Source organism: Gnatocerus cornutus, chromosome 9, assembly GCF_029298725.1.
Source record: "Gnatocerus cornutus isolate USDA-ARS CGAHR chromosome 9, icGnaCorn1.1, whole genome shotgun sequence".
Lineage (NCBI taxonomy): Eukaryota > Metazoa > Arthropoda > Insecta > Coleoptera > Tenebrionidae > Gnatocerus > Gnatocerus cornutus.
This window is the reverse complement of record NC_142241.1, coordinates 12,663,583-12,680,755: the sequence shown is the minus strand read 5'-3', so window position 1 is coordinate 12,680,755 and position 17,173 is coordinate 12,663,583. Positions and strand designations below refer to the sequence as shown.

The window sequence follows — 17,173 nt, the reverse complement described above, 5'->3', positions numbered from 1 at the left end:
TTTAAATTGATAAAAATAAAGCATGTGTAAATGTTTACCGAAACAAATAGAGTGAAACACTTATTTGTTCAAAGTGTGGGAATAGTAAGTCTGCAAGAACCCTATGTAATGTTATACTCTTCGTTCCCCTACCACCTGAAGTTTTTTTCAGCGATCGATCTAGATTTATTAAAGCGTTAATAAATCTCCGCCATTCCATAATATCTCGGAAGCTTGACTTCAATAAGCTAATACATTGCATTCCTTTCTATTACTACCGATTGAATTATTCCGGGCTGACTTGGCGGCAAATTTCGTCTCGGAAAAAGAAGAGACAATCGATTAGAGGAATCGCTTTATTAAGAGCACGGTTTATTAAATACAATAGTTGGATAAAAACGAAGAAAACAGCCTAGGAATTAATTTTATCTACGTTGGTAAGTCTTGGCCAATAAAGCTAAATAGGCCACCAGTCTAAATCCCAAGATAAGGACTGCTAACATTATAATGTCGAATGTAAAGTCCGTCTTAAAATAACAAATTTAGGATTACGAAGTGAAAATGCGTGCGACTTACCTCTTTAAAGTTGTACGTTTCTAAAACAATGTGACCATCTTTCGGACAAACTGTATTACCAGCTGGGCAATCAATCTCGGTTACATTATACCATTGGTTAATCATGAGAGCTCCATTTCCAAATCGAAACCACGATAAATAAGACAGCCATTGGAAATAAACCGGAATTGAGCTAAAATCATAATTCTCAGCGAGCTTAACACTTAAGTTTGTTCTTTCATTTTCCCAAATTACTGAGGATGTTACAAAATTGAATTGACGTATTTATCCCATCAGATCCGAACTCATATTTTTTTGAATTTTTTTTTTGAGTACGCGTTGATTTATGTTTCTTGCAGTTTTTCTCAAAAACTTACACTTTGTAATAATCACTGAAATAGTTATTTAAGTATTAAGGGCGGTAGGTGCGTTTTACTGATTGAGGGTAATAAGCTTGGAGGTCGAGGGCGCTTGCGCCCGAGACAACCAATATTACCCGAAATCAGTAACACCTAACGCCCGTGATGCTTATTACGTTTTTTGCACGATCTAATAATTAATAATAATTGATTTTAATATAATATATATAATAGGATTCCGTCCAAAACAAGATTGAATTTGCAAACAAAATTTTGTTCCGAAATGAAGCTAATACTTCTGCTCTCGCCATTGTAGCGAGTACTTCGAATCAACCTCAGGTATCCAGCACAGATATTATTGAAAGTGAGAAGATTGTTAGCGCAAATGCTCCTGTAACATTTAATAATTGTTCAAATATTAGTGTAATTGTTAATAAATAAATTTCAATTTCTAAAAATGTTTGTAATTTACACCGGTCGGTCGGTAAGTAAGTAATTACCACCCACGGTTGTTGGTAACCATAACTTCCCAATAATATTAAATGCTCAGTAAATACACCAAATCGCCCGATCGTGCAAAAAAGCAATTAAACAAGCTTTCCACAAAACTATAGAAGTCGTCGATAAAGTTAGTTTTTCCCGAGATATTTGAGAAAAACTGATGAACATTTTAAAAAACGAACAGTTTTTTTGGCTATTCATAAAACTAGAAGCAGAAGTGATTCATTTTATCGCTAAACGTCCATTGAGTAGAAAACGAGAGAGTATGATAAAACATACTTTTGCTTCGTGTTTCATACAAGATTTTTTCTACTTCCACAATACAAACTTATTAACATCAAATTTCTAGAATCTGCAATTTTGGGTCTAAAATTTTAAATTTTTGCGTTATTTATAAACCGCTTGATTATATTTAAAGCACCAAATTTCAAAAATATGGAGTCACAAATACAGAAACTATAATACTTTGATTAATAAATGGAGATATTGCGTTATTTAAAAAATAAAATTTTCTAAAATCTGCAATTTTGAGTCTAAAAAAGAGTTAAATAAATAAAATACAGCAATTAAAGCACTTTGACTAATAAATGGAGATATTGCGTTTTTTAATAAACATGTCTAGAATCAGCAATTTAGGGTCTAGAATTTTAATTTTTTGCTTTTTTATAAATGGCTAAACCTTATTATTAAGTGTACTAAATGTCAAAGGTAAAGATCTAAAAATACGGAAGTTAAAGCACTGAGATAATTACATAGAGATCTTTGGCAGTTTTGGGTCTAGTATTTTGAATTTTTGCCTACTTTATGAATAGCTTGATTAAATTTAGAGGACCAAAATTCAAAGATAAAAGGACAAAAATACAGCAATTAAGAAACTTTGATTAATTAATGCAGATATTGCGTTCTTTAAAAATTAAAAATTTCTAGAATCTGCAAATTTGGGTCAAGAATTTTGAATATTTTGCTCACTTTATAAATAACTCAACATAATTAAGTGCACAAGATTTCAGAGATAAGGTACTCAAAGACAGAAATTAAAGCACTGCAATGAATAAATAAAGATATTGCGTTTTTTTTTAATTAAAAATTCCTATTATCTACAAATACAAACAGGAGAGCTGAAAAGTTCTTAAAAGTTTCGAGTTTTTATTAAATTTTTCCTAATTTTCCTAATAATTCAATTTTTTTTACAAAATTTTCGTTTCTATAAATTAACACATCTGATGCGGAAACAGTCTGTTAACACACGCGGAAATATCTCTGTTACAACAGCAAGTTGTGTAAAACTAGTTTTTGGCGGTTTTTGCCAATTTCCCTAGTAATCCAATTTTTTTTTACAAAATTTTTCGATTTTACGGTGGTAACGAAGCTATTAACTCATCCTCAGCTTGTTAACGCACTCAAAAAAAATGTGAAAATAGTTTTGTTGCCACAGCAAGTTAAGGAAAAATTGTTGATACTTTTTTGCATCGAACTCCTAAATTAGTATTCAGATTTTTTAATGTAATATATCATTATGTGAATTGAGATCTTTAAGCTTATTTTTTAATTGACTTTCCAAAACTTTGGAACAATTCCGTTTTACAGTTTTAAAAAAATCTGAAGAAACAATTATTTGTTCAGTAGAACCCAAAAAAATCTCTGGATCCGGACCTGATGAAGCAAAACGAATTTCGGACTCGTAATCAGTAGACCATTTTACTTCAGAAATGAATTTCTAATTCTCAAAAACTTGTTGAAAAGTGTTACTAAAATGAACTCTACCAAATCGTAGAAGAGACAACTTTTGGCAGTGTAATTTTTTTAATACAACTTCTGCTTTTCAAGAGAATGAATAAATAATAAGTGGGAAAACGAAAGAACGAAAACCCTCGCTTCGCACCTGACATTGAGAAAAAATCCTCCAAACAGCAAAAACGGGATAATCAAAGGCGGCCCAATCGAAAGAGCGACTGAAAGATTGGGAGACAAACACGATATCATGTACCCTAAACACGTCACATTATTGATTAGAAATATTTTTACACGTTGTATTACCAAAACTGGTAGCTACATTGGCGGCTAGAACTAAAATTCCACAAGCCACAAAAAATCGTGGTCCTTCCGTATTCAAACCTATAAGAAAGTAGCAAGCTGACGTTAGAATCACGGGAATAATGATAAAAATTGGACTCTCAGCGAGAGTTTTACATAAGAAATAAACATCAGTGCGATACATTCCATTCCGATGTTCCCTCAAGAAAACTTGGAGCTCCGAACAAAATACCTTGAATTTCAAAGTAAAACAGGAGTTTAGTTACGAGATAACTTACAGCGGTTACTGCAAAAATGTTTTGAAACGTCATGTTGGTAATGAGAACAAAAAGAGCTCCGTTTATGTTCATTACTCCGTCCATGTTTAACATTTGACCGTAGAAAATCGCGGCAATAATCAAAGCAACAATCTGGAAGACCAAATTGAGACTCTTTTTTGCAGAATGGAGGACTTACCAAAGTTTGTAAGAGACGCACTTTAATCAAAATGGGCTCTTTCATAACACTCAACCACGATCTCCAGAAGACTGCTCTGAACTGTACACACCAAGATGCCTTGTATGGACTTTTAGGCATTTCGCCATTGAACCACACGTCGTGAAATCCACTGTCTTTTTCCTACCATCCCAAACTTTACAAAGAAGACAAAACAGAAGTGTTAACATTACCGCACCAGCAGCTTCAAGAGCTATTTTTACTCCAATGGTCGATCTTTCGAATTTGTCACAAACCGTGTTGACTGCTTGCCGACTGGACTCTTCTTTCTCCGGTACGATCGCCAGCAACTGTATAAAATAGTCAGCGGGATTGTAATTCTTCGGACACGGCGCCTCCAGTCTGCAAGTACCAAAATCAAAAGTCACTTTTAACAGTGATGGGTACAAACTCGGCGAAGAAAACATCTGCTTCTTCCGGAGTGCCTAAAAACGCAATTCTTCCTTCCGCCATCAGGAGGAGTTTATCGAACATTGCGTACAGTTCTGAAGATGGTTGATGGATCGTACAAATTACAGTTTTTCCAGTCATGCTCATACTTTTAAGAACTTGGATGACGTTCAAAGCCATGAAAGAGTCTAAACCGGAAGTGGGTTCATCGCAAAACATTAATTTAGGGTTGGTGAGGACCTCAGCTGCAAAAGAGAGGCGCTTTTTCTCACCACCAGAAATTCCTTCAATTCTTCCGATGATACCAATTTGGGTGTTTTCACATTTTGTTAAACCTAGCTCGGCGATGACTTCATCAACTCTTTGCATTCTTTGACTGTACGATATCTCTTTATCCATCCGAACTAAAGCTTGGAAAATTAAGTGTTCTTTCACTGTTAAATTCCCGATGAAAAGATCGTCTTGCTGGACGTACGCTGACTGACTGATTAACTGTTTTGGTGTTACAAAAGCTCCGTTGACACATCTAGTTCCGGAAACAGTAACATTTGCCGGAGTTTGGAAAGTTAGAGAATTCAATAGGGTTGTTTTTCCAGCTCCACTGGAACCCAAAATTGCTAATAATTCACCAGGGTACGCTACACCACACACTAAGAAAACAACAGTGAGATTTAAATAAGAGAATGGGAAAGAAGAACCATTTTTTAAGATGTGTTTCTTGTTGATTTCTTTAATCTTTTTGAAGAAGCGGAGAAAATTTTGTTTGGATGAGTTCACATCGGCGAAGACGTTAAGATCTCTCCAGGTGTAAACCATTCGTTCTTCTTTGGGAATGATTTTACCAGAGGGTTGGGGGTTTGTACCGTAAATCGGGATTCTGACGGTGGTTAGGTTGAAGGATGAGGCGGAAGTTGTGCTGTCGACGCTCTAAAAAGGAAGAAGAAAGGATATTTTTTTGGACATTCTTTCGATTTATTTAAATTTTTTAATGAGATTTACATTGGGAAAAAATTGTACTGATTCCGAATCAGAAGCTCGTTTTGTCAGGTCCGGATTCATAAATATTCTTGAAATTTGATGTTTTTAATTTCTACTGTAAATTTCGATTAAGTCGTTTTTTTTGTAAAAAAATTGACCATAGTATTTTGTGTATTCGAAGGCGAATTCTAAAAGAGAAAAGCGCGAAAAAAACGATGACGCAAACTGTTTCTTTTTATCAGTTGTGGTTTTGAAGATATCAAGCATTAATAAATTGAAAAATAAAAATCAAGTAGCTGAAACTTTAAACAGCCATAACTCCGTTATTTGTTTTCGTCCGTAAATTTTGAGAGCAGTTTTGGAATCTGCGTAAAATTCTGCGTGAAATGAGCTAAATAACGCTAGTTTCCTCCTAAAATCGAATTATTGACCACAGAACTTGATACAGTTTTAGTGAATAAATTTTTCCGAAAAATTCAAACTTTTGACTTTTAGAAAATTTAATAATCATTTCTTATTTAAAAAGTTGCGATTTTACGGTGGTAAAAACCATTTCTATTCATATATCGTAGTTTCCGAGATTTTGAGCACAGATTCTTTCAAATCTAAAAAAAATTGGCTTTCTGGTGACTACCCAAAATTTCAAACGGACATAGCAGCCCGTAATCTATCAACTGCCCAAATCTCGGATCGATAGGTCTATTAGTTTACGAGTGGCGGCCAAAAAACGAAAAATTGAAAAATGTTTATCGACTAGTCGGATTTTTTTTTGCGAAAAAATCGACCTTCGAATTTTGGGTGTTTGAGAACGAATTCTACAGAAAAAAGCGCAAGAAAAGCGATGGCGCAAACCGATTCTTTTTATCTGCAGTAGTTTCGAAGATATTGGTATTAAACATTTAAAAAACAAAAATCAACTATCCGAAACTTTAAATGACTCTAACTCGGTTATTTGTTTTCGGACATGAATTTTAAGCTCGGATTTGAATTCTGCACGAAATTCTGCGTTAAATGAGCCCAAAATTTAACATAATGATGAATAGCTGAATGACTTTGCAAGTTATTAAGCAAAATCAAAGAAAAAAGTAAACGCGGTGTAATCAATTTTTTTTTACAAATATCTCTGAGTCCAAACCTGATAAAGCAAAACGGGCCTCAAATTCAGAATCACGAGGCAATTCTACTTTACTTTCCATTAGATATTTTCTTCAATCAGTTTATAGACAAAAACAGTAAATTTTTACTTTGAAGATAAAAGCGTCAATTTTAATTTTTTACACAACTTTTTATCGTTATTTCAACTTACATTTCCATTTTCGGCCAGATTCGCCAACAGCGGCTGTCTTTCTTCCTCCATTTTCACTTTTATTTCAACCGCAACACGAAACACGCACGGAATTATTAATCTTGAGATGTTTTATCTGTTACTTATTTAAATAATGTAGGACAATGATTATTTACTTAAGTAAACCATCCAGTGAATAATACGAAATAACGTGTAAATTGATACCCGGTCGTCGACTGATCATATCGAATGTCGCCCCCACTGCAAAGCCTCTTATTTCCGCTTCTTAGCTTCAACCCTATTAAGACACCTCACAAAGTCACAAGTCAAAACATGACATAGAAAGTCTTTTTGTGACAAAAAAATCATTCAAGTAGAGACACATTTTTATTGAGTATAGTTTACACAGAATAAAACTTAAATATTTGTACATAAATCAGCATAATACAAATAAAATGAAAACACCCTTTAATACAAATAAAATGAAATCTTGTTTCGTCGCTATCTATAAGTCTGTTGTCCTCTTTACTAACGGGACTTTTTGTATTTTCGAACGTGAAAATGATAAGAATCTCCCGAAAAAGACAAAATAACAATAAAATCACGCGTGTTGTAAAACTAGACCTAACTAAAACATTAAAAATAGGTTTTTAGTACATTTCCATGTACGATTCGATTGCATTGAGAGGCATTGAACTTAATGATCTGACTTAAAGCACATGTAAAAGCATCGCGTTGCTATTGTCATGGTCGTCAAAAAATGCGGAGAACTAAAAAAAAAACTAAAATCGTCGTAAATGTGTGCTTCTCGCCTTCAGTTCTAAGATACTAATTTTCTGGAAATGACAATTTCCCTGATATCTCCGTGACCTACGTTTTAAAAAATTACCCCAAATATAAAATTCGCATTATAACTAAATTCGACAACAATATGTACACAATTTGATTCTTTCACTAATGATAGTGTTAATTTATAAATTAGTAGTACTATATTGGCACTTTCATTGGCAACTTAAAATCGCTTAAATTATGCTTTATTATTCTTTGCTAAATTATGCGAGGCCCAATTCAACGACGTCTTCCAGGAATTCGAAAGAGCCTCATCGAACTTACTCCGAAAATGATTAAGCGCTTCTTGCTCCGACTTGGATAAAACCTAGAAAAACTCAATTAACCCCCAATTTTTTACCCCCAAACACCTCACCAAAGTTTCCCGTATATAATTAAGATCTTTTTCCGAACTCAGTTCCGGTAATCCCGTGGATATCATCATCGCACATAGCGACAATATCAAATTCCCATGGCGCCTCAAAATTAAAAACGCCTTTTCGCAGTACTCTTGGAAAACTTTAAACTCCACGGTGCTCTTCTGGCCTTTATTTATGACATATTCGAAATCGTGAGTTAGAACGAACGGAACTCGCTCTCTTTTGATTCCGAATTTCTCTTTGAAGTGGCCCAAAATGTGGCCGAAATCGATGTGAAACAGCTGGCCGGACTTCTTCACCATTATGTTGTCTGAATGTCTGTCGGCTACTCCCAACACGTACGTCGCCACGCAGTAGCCTGCACATGATAACGTGAACTCTTTGATGGCTTTGTTTAGAGCCGTCTCAGTGGGATTGTTGTCTTTCAGCCACGCTGCAAAAATCAAATTCAAATTTCGCGCCTCTAAAGTGACGTTAAGTTACAAGCAAATTGTCATCTCGTTTCTTTTGTTAAAGAACCGCGAAGTTTAAAAGCCGTACCTAAAATTGAGCCCTTCCGGAAGGCCGATGTTGCCGAGAACACTCCTTTGTCCTTCTGGATATTCGCAATAGTTTCCGCGTTTAATACTACTTCGATCATTCCAGCCCTATCCGCTAACGATATGCAATTGTAAGGATTCATTCTGAAAAAGATTTTATGCCGTTTTTATCGTGCAATTTCCGCACAAACCTTAAATCTAAGTCTTCTTCTTTCCATAGCCTGTCCATGATTTTTAACATCTGCAAAGTGAGCATGTCCTGTCGTAAATCATCGCCATCCTTGAAGATTATGTACACATCTTCGCACTGAGGATCGTAATTTTCGAGGACGATCCATAACGGTCTCATTTTACTATCCATTATTCTACACTTATCTAGTTTTATTCTAGAACACCTATAACTAGGATCTAAAGGGTTTCTGAGTCCTTTATGTAGATCGTAATCCGTTAAACAACCCTTTAGATTTAATTTCGCTTTTTCTTTGCTCTTATTGTTCTTTACGAGTTCTCGACTGCTCTTTAACTTATTAAAAAATTCCAACTGCTCCAAGAGAACGTCGATGTGCTCTTGGCTCCCTCTACAGTACGCTTCTAAAATAAGTCCAAAACGAGTCGACACGGAAGCCACGTGCATCTCAGATTTCAGGTGCCAGAATAAGTAATGGCCAATTTTTTGATTCGTTAGTGCCCTCTTAATTAAAAACTTGACTAAATCACAATCTAGGTACATTTCGTGTTTGATTGCTTGTACCAACTGGAGGAGATACAACAACAGATTTTCGTCACTAAAAAAAACGTGTAATCTCAGCGAAAACCCTCACTAAACAGTTACCTAACACCTTCCAGGCAATCCACAGCGAAACTCCGAACTCTTTGATCTGGATACGCGTAATCCAATAACTCCAACGCTTTTTCTGCGGGGAGTTTAGGCCAGTCCCCTAAAAGCAGCGTTGCTTCAGCTACCGTTTCTTTGGTGTCCCAGTCGATTGTTGTTAACAGTTTAGGGAGGACTTCTGGATGGTTTCGCCTCCAGTAGTCTTTCAAGAGCCAGATATTCTTGCGATCTTGTTCGTGGACTTCGTACAACGTGTCGTCCATGAGAATCTTATAATAATAACTGGCGTTTCCTCCCTCGATGTTATTGAAAAGATTTTGATTTTCGAGGCCCTTAATGTAGCTGATCATCGATTCCGGAGACGGATAATAAATCGTCTGGTCTTCAGCAAAGCTGGAAATTTAGAGTGTTGGCGTCAAAAGTATCAAAAGGGGGTAGAATACCTGTTCAAATGAAGAGTGAGCGAAGTGGCGTTGTTAGTGGGATTATTAACTACGTTTCCTAGAGGATTAAAAATATCTTCACACATCATATCGTTCGCGAAAGTCCACATATACAGAGTCATTGCACCGTTTTTAAGTTGATCTTTGAAGTCGTAGACGGTGGTGTTCGCCCACGCCAATGGAGTAATCAACTCCTTAATACCATAGTCTTTGCCTTTCTTTGATCTAACTAACCTACTGGATTTAGGAACTTCATAAATGCAAAAGCACAATTTCGCATTTCTTGGGATATTGCACACTAATATATCAAAAATTAACGTCTCATCAAACATACTCTCGTTTTTATCAGTGATGGGTTGGATGGACGCTTTCACCCGTTCACATAGAGGTTTTCCTCCGTGGAACAGTCCAGCTTGGATTCCAATCTGTAATAAAAAAAAACAGTAATAAAGTTGTGTTTTTTTTTTACAAATTTCACCTCATTGGTTTTCCTCAGGTCGCAATTTATCCCACTCACTGTGTTCAAAGTGACACTGAACTTCCTCTGGACATTCCATGCAGACTTTGATTTAGCTCGTTTCCGCAGCGTCAAAGTTGAATAAGTGGGCTTCAATTTCTTGTTGTCGAAATTATCAACACACTCGTACACATTATCAGAAATCACTGGAATTACACTTGTAACACTCGTGCGACTTTGACGTAAAACTCACCAGACACGTTGTCAATTCTTACGGTTACTACAGTAGGATTGATAAAGTTTGATATCGAGTCTTGGATGTATTGAAATTCGATGATCGGATAGTCTCCGACTAAGAATTCGTCTTGGCCACAGACTTTTAATACATAGTCTTGACTTCTCTCGTATTTCTTAGTCAACACGTTTCCTCGTTTTGTCAAGATCATCTCGAGTAACTTTTGTGGTTTTATAAAAGAAGACACGTTGAATGTGAAAGTGCTCTGAAAAATAGATGAAGAAAATCTAGAATTTTCGGGTTAGCAGGTTGAGCAAAATTTATTAAAAATTGAGCCCCATATTGTTATTTGCTGAAATTCACTTACTAAATAATTATAATCATATAAATTCGAAACAATTACCAAAATCTGTATGTTATTATCAAACCGCATTTTATTACAATTGTTCGGATTAACAATAATCTGTTATGACTGCGTATCTAAAAAAATAATCTGATTATTATTTATACATATTCGTTGATTAAATGTGAATATTTAATAATCACTTCGGTTATACAACTACGTAATTCACATTTTTTGCTTTTATTTCATTCCAAACTGATTTGTGAACTAAATGCATGAATAAAGCTGAAGATGTACGGCCTATAAAATAAATTTTACTGATAAATAAATTTAAATTTCGAAGAAAAAACTGATTTTCTGATTACATTCTATGGTTTCTTAAAAATTTGAGATTTTGCAAGTTATCCAAATTCAATTTAAATTTTCTTTTTCCGTTTTAAGACGAATACTTTACCAAACTTTACCAAACTGCAAAATTTTGGAGCGAAAGAAACAGATTTTAGAAATGTTCATCTTTAAGACAAACCATTTTTGATCCTCTATTTATTTAAGAAATAATTTCAGATTTTGCACATTTTTCAAATTTAATTTTCGGATCCTCGCTAAGGATAAAATTTAAAGAAATCGATCGGGTAAACTCAGCAGGGCAATTCGATTAAATCAGACTAGATCAAACTGTATTTCTCTAATAAATGAAGCCAGGAACAAAGTTAAAATCGATTCTGTAGTTCGATGATTAACAAGAAAAAGTGGACGAGAATAATTTGCTATTTTTTTTTTGAAAATGCTGACAGATTTAATCGTCGAATTTCATAATCTTTTGTACTCTAGAACCTAAACTAGACCTAATCTAGTCTAGACTCTGTGGATAAATAGTCGCGTTAAATATGTCAGACAAACAAAATTTTTGCGCTCAACTGCATCACAAAACAAAATATCATGCATTTCGTGACGTCAACTTTTTTTTTGTTCTCGAGAACACGTGAACATTGTTTTGTTGTTTTTCCGTAAAAAATCACCGAGTCATTGATAAAATGTTACATAAGCGCTTATCTTATCAATTCTAAGCGAGCACCAAATTTATTTTTTTATATAAAATTTCGCTTTATGATTTACGTAATAATAATAATAATAATAATAATGCAGCGATCTATCGTTTCCGGTTTTTCAAATCTGATTATGATTTCGATTATTCATGTAATCAACGTTAGTCATAATCACCACGTTGCGAGTAAAAAATTATTGCAAAAACAAACAAATCCAAATGAATCATAGATTGTGGTGATAACTCTAAAAATAAACTGCAAACTATTGTGATCTTTAAAAAAACAAATTTAAACCTAAATAAATGTTTTTACCTCTGAATCCTCAAACTTTGCAATAACTTTAACATTATCCTCCTTGTTCCAATGCTCGCAGAAAAACTTGTCACTAGACCTCAGTCTCGGTGGAAACTGATAATACAATTTTTCTAACCATGTATACTTTAACCGTTTTTGAGCTATTTCATCACCTAACTTCCTCATTTTAAAGCGAAAGTCATTGATTTCTGGGTTATTCATATCATCAAATTCTTTGACACCTTGAAAAATAACTTGAATTAGAAGTTTTCTTTCCTAAGAGAGAACGTACTTTTTCCAATTAAATGCCCTATTTTACAATTAAGTTTATTATCTGGTTCAGTCCCAAGGCACTTGATTTTTAGTACTGCGCACGTTGGTTTCACATCACATATTCTCCTTGATTCATCATGAAGTTCTTCACCTTCTGCCATGCTATTAATGCACGTGAAAACGTACACGGACATGTCGTGGAGTTTGCCATGAAGAGGATATTTTGTGGCCTCTTCCCAAAGATCCTGAGACAGCCAAATATAAAAAAAAGATTGTACCGCTTATAGGGGCATTACCTCTTTGACGTCTGATAAAGTGGCATTGTAACACACTTTTAGTAAGATTACAATTCCATTAGGCATCAGACATGTCAACTCCACAAAATCTTCTGGTTCTGAGCACCAGAAGTCTGGGGAATACTCCCGCGGTAATGGGACCATTTTTGGATTGTTTTCTCGCATCACCACTCCATTATTCGTCACCACCTTATCACAAACCAATAAATAATCGAATTTCCGGCTTCAAAACTATTTCTCTAGAAAAATTTCTTGCTTCATCTTTAGCACAAACCAGCATGAAGCAGTGGTTAACCTAAAAGTTTCAACACTTGTGTCAACAAAACAACATCCAAAACAACAATATCAAGCTAAAGTAACTGAACTTTAAGCAATACAACACTTTATTTACCTATTTATTGTAAATAATCTCCCTGTATCATTTTCATCATACACCCATCGCCCATAAAAACAACAGTGCTGCAACAACGTGAAAACAAAATGTCACCAAGCCTTTTAAATTTATCTTAGTTAAAGTAACGTCAATCGACATTTTTCACCGACACTTACCCGTCAGTTATAAATAATAATAAATTTCCGTCTAAAAACACGCTAATAACGTAATTTTCGTCACAGACACCTTTTATTAGCGGTCGTAAATCATCTAGGGAATTTACGTTACGTTGGTACTTCGTAAAAACGTGACGTGGGGTGTATTTCCAGGAAAAGCTCAAGGAAAATCATTTCAAAAAGGTAAAAACAATGTTCGATCACTCAGTAAAAGTGCCCCGTTTATACAAAACTGCTGCGAAAATCGCCAGGGAAGTAAGTGCAGGTAAAGGCAGCATCAAACAACTTGTTTACGAAGGTAAACATCCAGTAAGTTTGAGGTTATGTTTACATTTCCTAACCTTCTAACAACGTGATTTCAGAACATCAAAGCTTTATACGCTTTAGTAGTCCACACGTTTCAACGAACAGATGACATTGAGAAGTTATTTAACAAGTCTAAACTTCTGGTTAAAGAGCCACGATTTGACCCCTGGTTAGCTAAAGTGCTAGTTACTGAGCTGTTATGGGGGAAAAAACGATTGGCCAGTCAAGCAAAACCTGTGATGACAATCTTAGCTTATGAACAGATTTTTAAAGCTCATTTAAGTGATGTTTCAAGCAATGATTTTGAGGAGGTGCAACAAGGTAACTAATTGGATTTTTTTTACAGAATGGATCAAGATGTGAATGCGGGCGATGAGCCTCTGCTGTCTCTTCCTCCACAGACCAAACAGGCCACAAAGGCGATGCTGCTTTTGCTGTTTTTTAGTTTATTAATGTTTTCGTTGCCGTTTGGGGCTTTCTATGGAACTAAATATTGTCTTGACAAGTATTTTCATATTAGTGGGTATGCAAATACAGTGTGGTCAGTTGTTGCTGCTGTGATAACAGTGAATTTGATCATAGTCGTTTATGCTATTATCGGGTTTTTGGAACAGGAGTATGATGATGAGGGAAATCCTATTAAAAGCGATGACACTGATACCAATTTGAAGGAAGATTGATGTAGAATAATGTCTTTCATTCCATTTTGTATTGATATTGTAAGGTAGATATAGTGTAAAGTGTAAAATGATTTTCTATGTATTGTACTGTCGTGAATAAAACTGTTGGAAATTACTTTACACTCGTCACTATATTTATTATGCAGCCCTTAAAAAACCTTTCCTGTTGTTTGATAAAAAACAGTTTTATTTAAACACTTTTTATGGTAACTTACATAATATCCTCATCTTGCGAATGAAAGTCTCTAATTAGTCTTTGTTTTAACAAAAAAATGTAGATTCTTTTATTACTTTCGGTTATCCATATTTGCAGTGGACAAGCCTCGTTACGTCCGAATAAACACCCTCAAAACCACCCCAAACGAAGCCATTGAAGACTTCCAAAACGAGGGTTGGGTTCTAAAACGTTACACCGGCTCAGATTATCTAGAATTCCTCGAATCCGTGCGAAACCTGGGCCAAGAAGAATTCATGATCGATTTTCACATTCCTTACTTGCTCATTTTTCCGCCCAAAACCCAATTCTATAAACACCAAGCGTACAAAAATGGCAACATAATTTTACAGGACAAGGTAATTCGTCATTTCTTTCGACTCCTGTAAAATTTTTATTTTCTGCAGGCTAGTTGTTTGCCTGGTTATATTCTAAATCCTGAGCCTGGATCTACAGTTCTGGACATGTGTGCGGCTCCTGGAATGAAAACAACGCATTGTGCTGCAATTATTCAAGACACTGGGAAAATTCACGCGGTGGAAATTGGGAAGAAGAGATACGAAACTTTGAAGAAAATCATTGATTCCTCGGGGGCGACTTGCATCAATGCTATTAACGAAGACGTGTTGAAAATCTTAGGAAAAGACTATCCAGACGTTGAATATATTTTAGTAGATCCAAGCTGTTCGGGCTCGGGCATCACTGATCGCGTGGAAATCGGACAACAAGAAATGGATCAAAATAAAAACAGACTGGACAAGTTAGCCGGTTTCCAAATTAAAATATTAAGACACGCTCTAACTAAATTTCACAAAGCTAAAAGGGTTGTTTATTCCACTTGTTCGGTTTACCCGGAAGAAAACGAAGACGTCGTTAGACAAGTATTGGAAACCTGCTTCTACTTCAAACTCGTTTCTGCCGACAAATTCGTGAAACACCAGTGGAGCAATTTCGGGTGCTCTGAGTTTGGCGATATTGGAAATTATTGTTTGTACGCCAGACCTGATATTGATTTAACTAGCGGATTTTTCGTTGCGGTGTTCGAGAGACTGGAGGAGGGTGAAAAGAATCAGTTTTTAAATGAAAGGCTGTTTTCACAAAAAATGCTGACTTGGTGGCAGAATAAGCGGAAGGAGGAGTTAGGGGATCTAGTCGGGGATGAGAGCGAAAAGAAAGATCAAGATAAGGGTGGAATTAATGAAGAAGACGCTATTTCAACTGGAGAAGAAGCGCCCAAAAAGAAGAAAAATAAATGTGATGAAGCAACGACAATTGTATCGAATGAAGAGGTTACAGAAGATGTGCCAATTGCGGGAGTGAAGATTGAAGATCTCGGTCAAAAGAAGCGGAAGAAGGATCAAGATCAAACTACGGGACGTGGAGAAAAAGTAAAGAAAAAAAAGAAAACTGATCTTACATTGATCAAAACTGAAAACTATGAAGAAGACGCCACTTTAACTGAAGATGTAGTTCCCAAAAAAAAGAAAAAGAGGACTGATGAGACGACAACAATTAAATCGAATGAAGAGATTACAGAAGAGGCGCCGATTCGGGAAGTGAAGCGTGAAGATTCTAATCAAAAGAAACGGAAGAAGAGTCAAGAAAAAACTTCGGACGATGGAGAAAAAACGGAGAAAAAAATAAAGACTGATCTTGCGTGGATCAAAACTGAAAACCTTGAAGAAGATGCCACTCAAATTGAAGAAGTGGCCCGCAAGAAGAAGAAAAAGAAAGATAATGGGACTTCGTCGAAACGGGAGGTTACAGAAGAAGTGCTGATTAAGAAAGAAATTGAAGAACTTGTCGAAAATGTGGATAATAGTGTCGGAGAAAAAAAGAGAAGAAATTGGCAAGATGAGGAGAAAACTAAAAAATCGAAGAAGACGGATCTTACATTTATCAAAGTTGAAGAAGACGCGGCTCCAAGCGGAGAAGTAGCTTCTAAAAAGAAGAAAAAGAATCAATTCGATGGGATTTCGTCTAAAGAAGAAATCATAACATCGAATGAAGAGGTTGCTATTAAGAAGAAAAAGAAAAAGTCGGCGACAGAAAATGGAGCAGACGCCAGTGACGAAGTTCACAAGAAGAAAAAGAAAGTTAAATCGTCTGACCTGGATGAAGTTAGCAATTTTGACCAAGCAGATATCGGGGAAGTGAAAACTAAAAAAAAAGAAAAAAAAATCGAAAAAAAATATAGTGGAGAAACGGTTGTAATAAATGAGGAGAAAAACAAGAAGAAGACAAAAGAAGGACAGGAGTTGTGATGTAATTAGTAGATAAAAACCTGAATAAAAATATTTTTTTATTTAATTTAAAAAAAGCTGATTTTTTTGCCTGGCGCATCCACCATTTTTTCACAAAGAGAAAAGTGTGAAAATGAGTTTGTTCTAGGAACTTTTCTAACTAGAACTTTTCAGGTCGCGCCACTAATCCATTTTTCCACTTACGTGTCCGCCCTTTATCAAGAATTTGTTTCATTAAGTGTCATTATTGTTATTAAACCAATTGCAATGTTTTAATCCCGCAAATGAGGTCAGAAAACTTTGTCTAAGATCGACATTTGGCGTGGTAGACGCTTTTCCCTCACTTATAATTTCACATCGACTATTTAGCGCTGGGGAACAACACGCAAAGTCTTATAACATTACGATATCTTTTGTTCTTTTCAGCGTAAAAATGTCCACTTCAGCATGATGACATATTGCAGCATAAACACACCCACCCTAATCTACAGCACTAATAAATCTTCTTTGATTTACGCGGCGACACTTTTAATTCTCAAACAATCAAGTAAAAGCGCAGTAAACCACCAGAAAACGCAATTAATAATCGACTATTGGCAGCCTGACTTGCATGTGAATATTTTACAAGTTAACTCG

The 17,173-nt window shown here is 35.4% G+C and overlaps 4 protein-coding genes across 4 annotated transcripts; 2 read left to right on the top strand and 2 right to left on the bottom strand.

Moving 5' to 3' along the window:
* Window positions 1–354: 354 nt before the first annotated feature.
* w (eye pigment precursor family transporter white) lies at window positions 355–6,784 on the bottom strand. Its single transcript, XM_088046472.1, has 10 exons — window positions 6,598–6,784; window positions 5,012–5,240; window positions 4,315–4,963; window positions 4,097–4,265; window positions 3,885–4,046; window positions 3,707–3,838; window positions 3,432–3,660; window positions 3,277–3,382; window positions 556–727; window positions 355–506 (listed from the first exon to the last, which is right to left on the bottom strand). Exons 1-10 carry the CDS (start codon window positions 6,646–6,648, stop codon window positions 405–407), a joined length of 2,001 nt encoding a protein of 666 aa, XP_087902598.1. The 5' UTR covers window positions 6,649–6,784; the 3' UTR covers window positions 355–404.
* Window positions 6,785–6,950: 166 nt separating this feature from the next.
* Pi3K92E (phosphatidylinositol 3-kinase 92E) lies at window positions 6,951–13,035 on the bottom strand. The gene is made up of 12 exons (XM_088044773.1): window positions 12,937–13,035; window positions 12,546–12,840; window positions 12,269–12,494; window positions 11,995–12,218; window positions 10,312–10,558; window positions 10,080–10,264; window positions 9,602–10,026; window positions 9,156–9,551; window positions 8,515–9,108; window positions 8,325–8,467; window positions 7,781–8,217; window positions 6,951–7,732 (listed from the first exon to the last, which is right to left on the bottom strand). Exons 2-12 carry the CDS (start codon window positions 12,708–12,710, stop codon window positions 7,604–7,606), a joined length of 3,171 nt encoding a protein of 1,056 aa, XP_087900899.1. The 5' UTR covers window positions 12,711–12,840; window positions 12,937–13,035; the 3' UTR covers window positions 6,951–7,603.
* A 92-nt stretch (window positions 13,036–13,127) lies between these two features.
* Window positions 13,128–16,561, top strand: Nsun5 (Nop2/Sun-like domain containing protein 5). The gene is made up of 4 exons (XM_088044775.1): window positions 13,128–13,403; window positions 13,457–13,721; window positions 14,394–14,653; window positions 14,702–16,561. The coding sequence occupies exons 1-4, from the start codon at window positions 13,287–13,289 to the stop codon at window positions 16,556–16,558; spliced, it is 2,499 nt and encodes an 832-aa protein (XP_087900901.1). The 5' UTR covers window positions 13,128–13,286; the 3' UTR covers window positions 16,559–16,561.
* LOC148168925 (uncharacterized) lies at window positions 13,277–14,195 on the top strand. The gene is made up of 2 exons (XM_088044776.1): window positions 13,277–13,359; window positions 13,747–14,195. Exon 2 carries the CDS (start codon window positions 13,748–13,750, stop codon window positions 14,078–14,080), a length of 333 nt encoding a protein of 110 aa, XP_087900902.1. The 5' UTR covers window positions 13,277–13,359; window position 13,747; the 3' UTR covers window positions 14,081–14,195.
* Window positions 16,562–17,173: the final 612 nt, after the last annotated feature.

What these genes read in the sequence shown, in the direction of transcription:
- w (XM_088046472.1), bottom strand. Translation starts at nt 6,648, where the DNA reads ATGGAGGAAGAAAGACAGCCGCTGTTGGCGAATCTGGCCGAAAATGGA. An exon ending in CTCTTGAAGCTGCTGGTGCG is followed by an intron (nt 4,047 to 4,096) that starts GTAATGTTAACA and finishes TTGGGATGGTAG; the next exon opens with GAAAAAGACAGTGGATTTCA. An exon ending in AAACGTACAACTTTAAAGAG is followed by an intron (nt 507 to 555) that starts GTAAGTCGCACG and finishes TGTTATTTTAAG; the next exon opens with ACGGACTTTACATTCGACAT.
- Pi3K92E (XM_088044773.1), bottom strand. Translation starts at nt 12,710, where the DNA reads ATGCGAGAAAACAATCCAAAAATGGTCCCATTACCGCGGGAGTATTCC. An exon ending in CAAAGTTTGAGGATTCAGAG is followed by an intron (nt 10,559 to 11,994) that starts GTAAAAACATTT and finishes TCTATTTTTCAG; the next exon opens with AGCACTTTCACATTCAACGT. An exon ending in ATTATATACGGGAAACTTTG is followed by an intron (nt 7,733 to 7,780) that starts GTGAGGTGTTTG and finishes GAGTTTTTCTAG; the next exon opens with GTTTTATCCAAGTCGGAGCA.
- Nsun5 (XM_088044775.1), top strand. Translation starts at nt 13,287, where the DNA reads ATGTTCGATCACTCAGTAAAAGTGCCCCGTTTATACAAAACTGCTGCG. An exon ending in TTTTGAGGAGGTGCAACAAG is followed by an intron (nt 13,722 to 14,393) that starts GTAACTAATTGG and finishes CCATATTTGCAG; the next exon opens with TGGACAAGCCTCGTTACGTC. An exon ending in ACATAATTTTACAGGACAAG is followed by an intron (nt 14,654 to 14,701) that starts GTAATTCGTCAT and finishes TATTTTCTGCAG; the next exon opens with GCTAGTTGTTTGCCTGGTTA.
- LOC148168925 (XM_088044776.1), top strand. Translation starts at nt 13,748, where the DNA reads ATGGATCAAGATGTGAATGCGGGCGATGAGCCTCTGCTGTCTCTTCCT.